This window comes from Columba livia, chromosome 3 (assembly GCF_036013475.1).
Source record: "Columba livia isolate bColLiv1 breed racing homer chromosome 3, bColLiv1.pat.W.v2, whole genome shotgun sequence".
Classification (NCBI taxonomy): domain Eukaryota; kingdom Metazoa; phylum Chordata; class Aves; order Columbiformes; family Columbidae; genus Columba; species Columba livia.
In genome coordinates, this window is record NC_088604.1 from 50,430,393 (window position 1) to 50,440,847 (window position 10,455).

The following is a 10,455-nucleotide window of genomic DNA, read 5'->3' on the forward strand; positions in this document are numbered from 1 at the left end:
CACGTTCAAGGGTTTAGGTTAGAAAGCAGAGTTAGCTGTCCAGGTTGTCCAGTCCTGGGACTGACAGAGAGTGTGTGCATATATTCCAGATTTTCTGCTTGTCCAGAGGCTAAGCATCTAGAATAACATCAGTCAAGGCTTTTTCTTGTTCTTTTTTTTTTTTTTCTTTTATAGTTATAAAATATTGAAATGGTTGAAAAACATACCAAAAGCATAATGCAAAGTGTACACCATCAAAACTCCCACAGTCACTCTATGAAATTCTTCAGTGACACTACTCTGAGATTCAGATGTAGCTATGATACGGTAAAACTGTATGCGCCCATATAGGTGAAATTGCATAGATACCCATGCAAGGCGAACAGGTGACTTTTGATGCTGATTGTGAAGTCCTGTCATGGTCTTCCATCAGGTCTTCTCAGATGATGTTACAGCAACCAGTGTTAAAACAAGACAAAACCCAAACAACAACAACAACAAAAAAAAAAACACCACCAACAACAAAATCACGATCTGCTTAATATCCGGATTAAAAGGAGCAGCGAAAACACTACGCGTGGAATTCCCCTTGGGAAGCGGAGGTGGATCACGAAGCGGGAAGCTGTCCGGCTGTCTGTGCCCCACGGTCGCGTTGCCGTCACGCCGCAAGGTAAGCCCTCCGTAGCTTTCTCCATCCCCTTTTGCCGACGGTGCTCTCTGCCGTGCACCACCCCCCACGCACGCCCGGAGCGGGGGAGACGTCAGGCGAGGGACCTCCGGAGACCGGCTCCTGCCACCGCGGCTCCCGGGAGCGGCCGCCGCTGCGCCCCCGGCCCCACCGCAGCCCAGCCCCGCAGCGGCGAGGCCGGCGACCGCAGGTGGCGCCGGGGCGGGCAGGGCCGCCCCCGCCCCGTTTCCAGCCCCGCCAAGGAGCCCCCGCCGTCCCCCGGCCGTCGCCAGGGAAACCGCCCGGCAGCGCGACCCCGCCGAGGGAGCCCCGAGGCGCGGCGGCGGCACCGGCACTCCCGCCCCGCCGTGGGCGTTCACCCCGGAGGAGCCCGTGGCCGCTCCCCTCTCCGGCCCCGGGGGGCGCGGGTGTTGCCGGCTCGGGGTGCGCGGCCGCGGGTGGGGGCAGGGGCTGCCCCGCTGAGGAGCGGGAGGCCGCTCTGCCGGGATCGGCGGGGCAGGCGGCGGCCGCCGGGACAAAGGGAGCGGCGGGCAGCGGCTGCTTTCGGCGGCGGGGGAGCTGTGCGTGAAATGCGGCGGGGGGGAGGGAGAGGCTCCATCCCCCTCAAAACAACCAAGTGCCCCTTTTGTCCCTACAAAACGAAATATTCCCTTGAGCGGCTGAAAATAACCGGCTGCCCTCGCCGGGGTTACCGAAAGGCGGCGACGGCCGCACAAAGCCCACCGACCCCGCCAGCCCCGAGTAACCCGCGGGGAGAGGAAGGTGGGAGGCTGGGCCGAGCCTCCCTGCTCCGCAGCCCTTCATTATCGCAATAATTTTAACATCCTTGTTTACAAACAAGAGGTGTTTGGACGAGATTACCCGAGTTTGGAAACCGATCGTTTTGACGCTCATTTCTGCTCCTTAAATGGGGGTAGTGGCAACGGGGCGGGGGCTCTAGGCCAGCCTTTCCCGCACCGCACGGCGGGGGGAGCCGGCCGGCTCCCCGCACACACCGCCCCCTCCCCCGAGAAAGGAAATCAATCGTCTCTGTGATATTTCACCCACCCCACGGCTACGAAGCGCTCCAGATCACCGTTAATTCGCACGCATTAGTTTCGGGTTACATCTTATTCGAGGGTTTAAATTCAACGTAAATACATGTTCGGGGCTCGGGTTCGGGAAAGCGCAAATGTTTCCCCCATTATGTCGCTTAGCCCACTACTTGAGGGCATGGAAATGTAATCTTGAAATGGGTCGCCGCATCAGAAAATACTTTAAAAACCACAAATCAGGAATAATCGGACAGCAGAATTTAATGAGAGCCGTAGGCTAAGCACAAAATATTTTATTCCAAGACAATATCCCGGTGGGGGAGGGGTCCGTTTCTGCTTCGGCAGCAGCTCCTGCCGCCGCTGCTTTAGCGTTTGCAACATCTGGCCTACAGACCTACTAATTTCGACTCGTGATCTCGTTTGGCGAAACCCGATCTACGTGGTTCAAATACCTTCCAAATTGGGGGCGATTTTACAATCGCGACCAATTAAACCCAGGGAAGAAAAGAAAAAAGAGCAAAGGGGGGGGGTGGTGGCAGCAAATCCCCTCCTTCCCTCTCCCCCCGCCCCGGGCTCGCACACACTATCTGTTGCTCTCTCACGGCGGCAGCGGGTGGGGGCGGGCGGCGGGGCCGGGACGGACTCACACTCGCACTCACACTCGCACTCACCCGCACGCCCTTCGCACCATTGTCCCTGCCCGCCCGCCCTGCTTTATCGGGGTGTTTTGTTCGCTCCCCCGGCGCGGGGCTCCGCGCGCCCGCCCGCGCCGCGCCGGAGCGGCACATTCATTATCGGCCGGGGGCTGATTTCAAACCGCTGCCATCGCGGCTCCATTGTTCGCCGAGCGGCCAGGCCCCGCCCCCCTTTGTGTGGCGCGGCGGCGATTGGCCGGCGCCGGGCGGAGGGCTGCCGTCACCGCTCGGGAAGCCCATTCATCTGTGCACTTGGGCGTTGGACTCCGCATCTTATTAGCAACCAGGGAGATTTCTCCATTTTCTCCTTGTCTACAGTACGGCTACAAATCTGGGATTTTTTATTACTTCTTTTTACTAAACTTGGGCTCCTTTTTTTTTTTTTTTTGCTCGACTTTTTCCTCCTTTTTTTTCCCCTCCCTCCTGTGCTGCTGCTTTTTGATCTCTTCAACTTTAAATTTTTTAAAAGGAGTGCATTATAATCGGTTCTGTTCTCTCTTCTCTTTTTTTTTCCCCTCTGGTGTGTGTGTGTGTTGCTGCTGCTGCTGGTCGCCCAGTATTTATACCAACCCAACGCTCTTTGTTTCCCCTCCTTTTGGATCTGTTGAGTTTCTTTGTTGAATAAGACAGCATGGGTGCCCAGTTCTCCAAGACCGCTGCAAAGGGCGAAGCCTCCGCCGAGAAACCTGGGGAAGCAGTGGCTGCATCTCCATCCAAGGCGAATGGACAGGTAAAAAAATATTAAAAAAATATTAAACCTACTGCTTTTTTTAAGCCAACCTCGACGGCCTCTCTTTCGCATCCTGTTTAATTCTTCTTCCTTTGATGCCCCAGTGGCACATTGAATGGAGAATACGGTCGATTCTTTTATCTTTGCAACTCGAGGCAAAGGAATAATTTCCTTTTTTTTTTTTTTTTTTGTAAACGGGCTCGGCTTTGAATGGTTTGTTCCTTTATCTTTCCTGCGGGGGGCGGGGGGCACGTTTTTTTTTGTTTTTTTTTTTTTTTTTAATCCCTCGTGTATTATGGTGAAGTGTCCCAATGGCTCTTAAACGGAAGGCTCTTATATGGCTCGGCTTTTCTGGCCATTTAACCTCCCTCTCCCGAAGACACTCGGTGACTAGCGCGAAACGCCTCTCATGGTAGCAGGATGGCCGTGTGGCAGCGGGGGCCGGAGCCGCCGGGCTGGGGGCTCGGCGGGAGCGCGGCGTTGGCCACCCGCCTCGGGCGGGAGCGCGGGGCAGGGACTGCGCGGTTCGCTCCGTCCACAGCAGCTCAGCCGGGGCAGCCTCGGGGCACGGCTTTCTGTCACCCCCCCCCACACACACCCCCAACGTGAGCCGGCTGCCGGGCTGGCCGTGTCTCCGCTGCCCCGCGAAGCAGCAGCGTCGTTGCGGGCGGGCACCCCCCGCCGCCCCCGCAGCTGCCGCCCGGGACAGCCAGCCGCTCTCCGGGCGCCTGAAAGATGCAAATGCGGCGCGGGGGGGAGGGGGGGGAAGGCGGGGGCGCCTCGCCCCATCGCCCGGGCGGAGAGGGGCAGCGGCGGGCGGGGGTTCGGGGTCGGGAGAGCTTTGTTAGCCTTCCCCGCCCCGCGCCGCCGCCGCGGCTGGACGGGGCGCGCCGGGAGCGGGGGGGGGTGCGCGGCGCCGCGGCCGCTGAGTGGAGCCGCGGCGCCCTCTGGCGGCCGCTGCGCGGTTCGCCAGCCGCTGGGGGCGCCCGCCGCGGCGAGGGGCGGCGGAGGGCCCGGGGGTTTCAGCCGCGGAAGCAGAAAGCGGGCGAGGAAAAGCCGCGGAGGGGGGAGGGCTGCGGAGTCGTCGTCCCGTGTCCCCCCCACCCTCTCGGCACCGCCGGTAACGCCCGTCGCTGTCTTGCAGGAGAACGGCCACGTGAAGGTGAACGGCGACGCCTCCCCCGCGGCGGCGGAGGCGGGCAAGGAGGAGGTGCAGGCCAACGGCAGCGCGCCCGCCGAGGAGACGGGCAAGGAGGAGGCGGCCTCGTCGGAGCCCGCCTCTGAGAAGGAGGCGGCCGAGGCGGAGAGCACCGAGCCGGCCTCCCCGGCGGAGGGCGAGTCCTCCCCAAAGACTGAGGAGGGCGCGACCCCCTCATCGAGCAGCGAGACCCCGAAAAAAAAAAAGAAGCGCTTTTCCTTCAAGAAGTCCTTTAAGCTGAGCGGCTTCTCCTTCAAAAAGAACAAGAAGGAGGCCGGCGAGGGGGCCGAGGGCGAGGGCGCCGCCGCCGCCCCGGCGGAGGGCGGGAAGGAGGAGGCGGCGGCCCCCGAGGCGGCGGGCAGCGAGGAGGGCAAGGCCGCCGCCGAGGAGGCCTGCGCGGCCGCCGCCGGCAGCGCCGAAGCGGCGAAGGAGGAGGCGGGGGACTCGCAGGAGGCCAAATCGGACGAGGCCGCCCCCGAGAAGGCGGCGGGAGAAGAGGCCCCGGCGGCGGCGGCCGAGGAGCAGCAGCCGCAGCAGCAGCAGGCGGAGGGGAAGGCGAAGGCGGCGGAGGAGGCGGCGAGCGCCGGCGCCGCCACGAGTGAGGCCGGCAGCGGCGATCAGGAGGCGGCCCCCGCGGAGGAGCCGGCGCCGGCGCGGCAGGAGCCCCCCTCCGAGAGCAGTCCCGAGGGACCCGCCGCCGAGCCGGCGGAGTAAGCGCCGCCGCCGCCCCTCGCCGACGGACTTTTCTTCCCCCCTGTTTGTTTGTTGGAGTGGTGCCAGGTACTGGTCTCGGAGAACTTGTCTACAACCAGGGATTGATTTAAAAGATATCTCGTTTCTTTTTTTTCTCTCCCCCCGCAGCTCCCATTTTAAATCGTTGTGTGTTGCCGCCATTCCAACGGGCCGAGGGGGGCCCCCCTCCGCCCTCCTCTCCCACCCTCTATATTTTGGGGTTTTTTTTTTTTTTTTTTCATCAGTATTAATGTTTTGTTTTGGTTCGGGTTTTTTTTTGGTTTGTTTTTTCTGTTTGTTTTTTTGATTTTTTTTTTATACTTTGCAACTCTCTTCATATTATAAAACTTTTCCTGATCGGTCTATGGACATGCCCATATATGAAGGAGATGGGTGGGTCAATAAGGGATATCAAATGAAGTGACAGGGGCCGCAGTGGGGAACCTGGGGCGCGCAGCCCTTGGCGGGAGTGCGCCCCGTCAGAAATGATGTAAGGGGTTAGTCTTTTTTTTAAAAGAAAGTTATTACGATGTATTTTGTGAGGCAGATGTTCTATAAGGTTTACAACACTACAAGTCTTGATTAAGAAGGAAAGGAAAAAGGAAAAAAAAAAATAAAAATCAATACCCAGATAAAGAGATCATAGTCTTAGGAATTCATTTAAACCATAGGAACTTTTCACTTATCTCATGTTAGCTGTATCAGTCAGTGATTAAGTAGAAATACAAGTTGTATAGGCTTTATTGTTTATTGCTGGTTTATGACCTTAATAAAGTGTAATTATGTATTACCAGCAGGGTGTTTTTAACTGTGACTATTGTATAAAAAAACAAATCTTGATATCCAGAAGCACATGAAGTTTGCAACTCTTTCCACCCTGCCCATTTTTGTAAAACTGCAGTCATCTTGGACCTTTTAAACACAAATTTTAAACTCAACCAAGCTGTGATAAGTGGAATGGTTACTGTTTATACTGTGGTATGTTTTTGATTACAGCAGACAATGCTTTCTTTTCCAGTTGTCTTTGAAAATAAAAGAAAACTCTTCAGATGCAATGTTTTTTTTTGTGTAGCATCTTGTCTATCATGTTTTTGTAAATACTGGAGAAGCTTTGACCAATTTGACTTAGAGATGGAATGTAACTTTGCTTACAAAAATTGCTATTAAACTCCTGCTTAAGGTGTTCTAATTTTCTGTGAGCACACTAAAAGCGAAAAATAAATGTGAATAAAATGTATAATTTGGTTGTCTTTCTTTTATGGATACTCCGGTAGCTTAAAGGGACTAGCCAGTATTGCCTAAATTTGTATAAAGTCGTGTGCTGTTAGCACTAGCCTTGAAAACTACCTTCCTAGAACCTGGAACTCTGTAATATTGTGCATCTTTTAGAGAAATTGGGCAGTGCACCAGCTAATTTATAGGCTTTTCTGGTTCTAAAAAGCAGACTGGATGGCAGTCTGAGCATGTAGAGTGTGTGATTCTCCTGTTCAGGCTCCATTTTGCTTTTAAGACCAGAGGTATCCAGTGTATGAGAGTCTTGCCTCTTGAGGAAAATGAGATTTAATTTGAATTGCTTAGGGTGGGGCACTGAATTTTTTATGATGACTTGCTTAAAAATTAAGCTCTTGAATAGATGTCCCACTTACCTCTTGGTATGCTGGTCCTACTTAGGTACCTAGACCATTAGCTTGACAACTTTAGCCTGGAGGGAAAAAGAGGGAATTAACACTGCCATTTTGCTCAAACTAATTAAAAGCAATATTTTCTTTTTTTCCTCAAGTGCTACTCCCAAGTACAGGTGAGTTACAAAACAGTTTTCAAAATTTGTCTATAAAAATAATCACTTGGTGCTTGCCTTTAATTGTTAGGCTCTTTGGCTATTTTCCAGCGTATTGCTCAGGGCATATTATGCCTTAATAAATCAGTGGGTTCATACAAGAAAAGCAGCAGTGGTATTTGGAGGGTGGAAACTGATTCAATAAAGTGTTGCTTCTAAGTTTATAGGAGAAAGTTTAGTGTTACACTTATTTGCTTCCACCTAAATTTTCAGCAGAAACTCTTTGGAAGCAATTATGATTCATTTTATGAGAAAATGGCACGTTAGCACCTTGTTCCCTAAAGAACAAAGCCTAAACTGAATGAAGTATAGTAGATTTCCTGCTGAATGCGTCCTTTTTTTCTATTTTTTTTTTTTTTTTTTTTTTTTTTAAATTCAGCTGTCTACCATTTTAACTTTGGCTTGTATGTACTCTAGTTGCCCTGGTATTTCTCTATAGCTTTAGAAATGTATTGAAACTATGCTATAATTGCTGAGGGACAAAAATAAATGGATGTAAAACAAGATCCTCCACACCAGTGTCATTCTTGGAGTACATGTGTTTGAAGTCTAGTGCATAACTGCTTTGCTAAGGGGTTTTTATAACATGGCTGTAAAAACCTGTTCTGAGACGCATGATGTCTTGGCCATAAAATCAATGTCTCTTTTTAATAAATATATATATATTTAAATCCAAGGATTCTTAAAGAGAAGTCTGAATTTCTTTTTATCTGCCTTTTTTTTTTTTTTTTGGATAAACTGTATGTGTACATGTGAATAAAATAATTGCTAGTAAAGATATTTTTCAGATTTTTCCTAACCTGATCTCTTCAAATGTTCGTGTTCTTTCCTCACTCAGCTGGTGGTGAAGCACTTTCAGTTCCTGGTGGTGCAGAATGGTTCCTGCCCCAGCCGCTGGGCTCCTGGCCTGGGACTTCATCATTCTGTGGCTTGGCTTGAAATCTCTTTCCAAGTCTTAATAATGGTAGAGTTTTAAAAATACATTTTAAGAAGACCAGTTGCACGGTCTACTAATCTGGTCGCAGCAGTTGGGTGAGGTTTGGTGATACCAGTTTCAACCTCACTCTGCGGTTTCAGAAGGCAGGAGTCGGAAGGGACTTTGGAATAGTGGAAATGGAGGAGATTTGAGCTGCTTCCTCCTGCCAAAGAGTTGTGCAAGAGCATTCCTCCTCCCTCCATCCCTGAGGGACTGAGTGCTCACTCCTATGCAGTTGTAGAATATTCTTATTTATGTACAAGGAAAATGAAGGGGCTGGGCATTAGTGACTGGTGAGATGGTTAATCTTCTTACCAGGAAAGCTTTATGCCTTGGTTTTTATTGCATTGGTAGCTATTATGCCTCGATGAAAATACTAATCATAATAAGTACTGTAATTTCAACAAATTCTCTCAGAATTCAAATGCATGTGACTTTAAAATGTGTGATTTCAAGCTGATTTTCCTACCTCCTGGGTTGCTGTGCTTCTTTTTAAGCAGAATGTTATTATTGCTATGAACAAGGTAACTTCTGTTGTGCTGAAACAATGTCATATTTTTAGGTAAAACTTACACTGGAATCTAATTTTTCCTGACTGGAGGCTCTAGAGATTTGCTTCTGTTTATTTACTTAGACTGAGGCAACAGTCTTCCTCGTTCAAGGTCAAAACTTGGTTGTACAGAAGTCCTTTCAAATTTTATGCCTATATTGGTTGTATCTAAACATAATTTAAGAGTCTCCAAATCACAATGTCTGACCTCAAGCACTTGGATTCTGTATCTGGTTCTGATAGTTATTAATGGGAAATAGTAGGGAATTTGCCTTCAGGCAAGGAAATGAGGCAAATAAAGTGACAGGCAGGGTGGGGGCGGGAAATGGAGCTGAGGCTTTGGCTTCTACTGGAGTGTGTTCACCTTCCCACTTGTGTACACAAGCACATGTACAAATCAAGTGTCCATGTATCAAATTCTGACATACCCAAAAGCTCCTGTTTGATGCAAATGTTGCATATAGGGGTATTTATTCTGTGAGGGAGAATGTCTGTGCTTTAAGGATGGCTTTTTTTTGTTATCTAATGCTGTTTGAAACAGCCAACTCTTGAACTTCACTTGCAGATGATTCGATAAAGGTCAAAGATTTTCATCTGCTTTGATTGTTTGGGTTTTTCTAAGTTGCAAGTCCTTTTGTATTGCTTTAAAAAATCTAGAATAATACATGTTCTAGTCTGAAGCTGTAATACCAGTTAATGGTTTCCTGCAAAATCAGTCCTGTGACTTCAGCCTTTATACTATTTGTGTAGTAAAAGAGTAGTAAAAGGTCATAGTTGGTGATACCCATCTCATTTCCACGTTCGTCTGCTGGGTTTTAAGAGACTGAGATAAAATGTGTTTTCCATAATGATGTAGCTTAGTTGAAAGCATCCTGTTTCTAGGTTATGGCCAATTTTTCTACCCTGCTTAGGTCACTGGGATAGAATAAAGCAGGTACTTTCCTTCCTCAAGTATGCAGAAAGGGAAAAATAGCATATTGTGTTTGTAACATACTGTAGACAGTGAGGTTAATTTGTCCTCTTTACAATTCCAAGGACCTCGGCTAATTGACAATGAATGGGAGCTATTGCGGGCAGAGGCAGGCAGGGCGGGCAGCCTCCTGGTATGTGCAGGAAGGAATGTAGGAGGTGGTGCTATGGTGAAGTGCAAGGTTACTGAAAGTCTGTGTATTGATGTGCCCTGAGAAGAGCCAGTGAGATTTTTCGGGCCTTTTGCTTCTTTGAGGAGCTGTTATAGAAAGGGAAGCTGTAGTAGAGTGTTTCGCCATGTGTTTACTGAGACAGCTGTTGAGATGAGATCGCCCTGAAGTGGGAACATTGCCTATTGGGGAGATCAGAGGAGGGCCAACAATTGGAATAAAAATGAGGATTATGGCTAAACATAACTGTTGCCTCTTAAACAAAGTAGAGAGTTATGAATATCTAAATTTAGGCTATATTATTGAGTACACTTTCTATAAGAGAGCACGAGACTTGGCTTGAGAATGCACCTATTTTAGGATATGGATGATATCATTTGGTAGAGGTGACATAAAACTTCAGTTAATGCTTTCAGAACATTTTGAAATATTGAGGAGAGTTACAAGTATTATTTGTACATCTTTGCTCTCAGTCTTTGTTATAGGAAGACATGTCCAGAACAGGACTACCAAGATCCTGGATGAAACAGGACATCAATACTTGCAGTTCAAAAGACCCAAACAAGATACATGGATGATGAATTTAGATAAAGTGGCAAAGCCATTATTCAATTAAAAATGGGGTTTTCTTTCTCTCTCTCTTCCTTTTTTTTTTTTTTTAATCATGCCTAACACAATTCTAATTTCAGAACAGCAACATGGGGAAGTGTTGCTGCTGGTGGTGTAAGCATTGTTATCATGAAGCAGGTAAATGTTCCAGGACTTGGGATTTTTAGGTTAATTCTTGTGGATGTGTACATGCCTGCATTAGAAGAGCACTGGAGAGGAATAGTTTTGAGCCAAGCAACACTGCCTTGTGAGGTCCTTTCCAACACCACAGTTGATACTGTCGGTAAT

General features: G+C 49.6%; 1 protein-coding gene across 3 annotated transcripts; it reads left to right on the forward strand.

The window, feature by feature from the left end:
• Positions 1-509: 509 nt before the first annotated feature.
• MARCKS (myristoylated alanine rich protein kinase C substrate) lies at positions 510-6,296 on the forward strand. Of its 3 annotated transcripts, none has more exons than XM_065056702.1 (3): positions 510-649; positions 2,954-3,126; positions 4,271-6,296. In XM_065056702.1, the coding sequence occupies exons 2-3, from the start codon at positions 3,028-3,030 to the stop codon at positions 5,036-5,038; spliced, it is 867 nt and encodes a 288-aa protein (XP_064912774.1). In that variant the 5' UTR covers positions 510-649; positions 2,954-3,027; the 3' UTR covers positions 5,039-6,296. The 3 variants fall into 3 exon arrangements, with proteins under 3 accessions (XP_064912774.1, XP_064912773.1, XP_064912772.1); XM_065056701.1 differs by lacking the exon at positions 510-649 and adding an exon at positions 2,574-2,713; XM_065056700.1 differs by lacking the exon at positions 510-649 and having other exon boundaries at positions 2,685-3,126.
• The last annotated feature ends 4,159 nt before the right edge of the window (positions 6,297-10,455 follow it).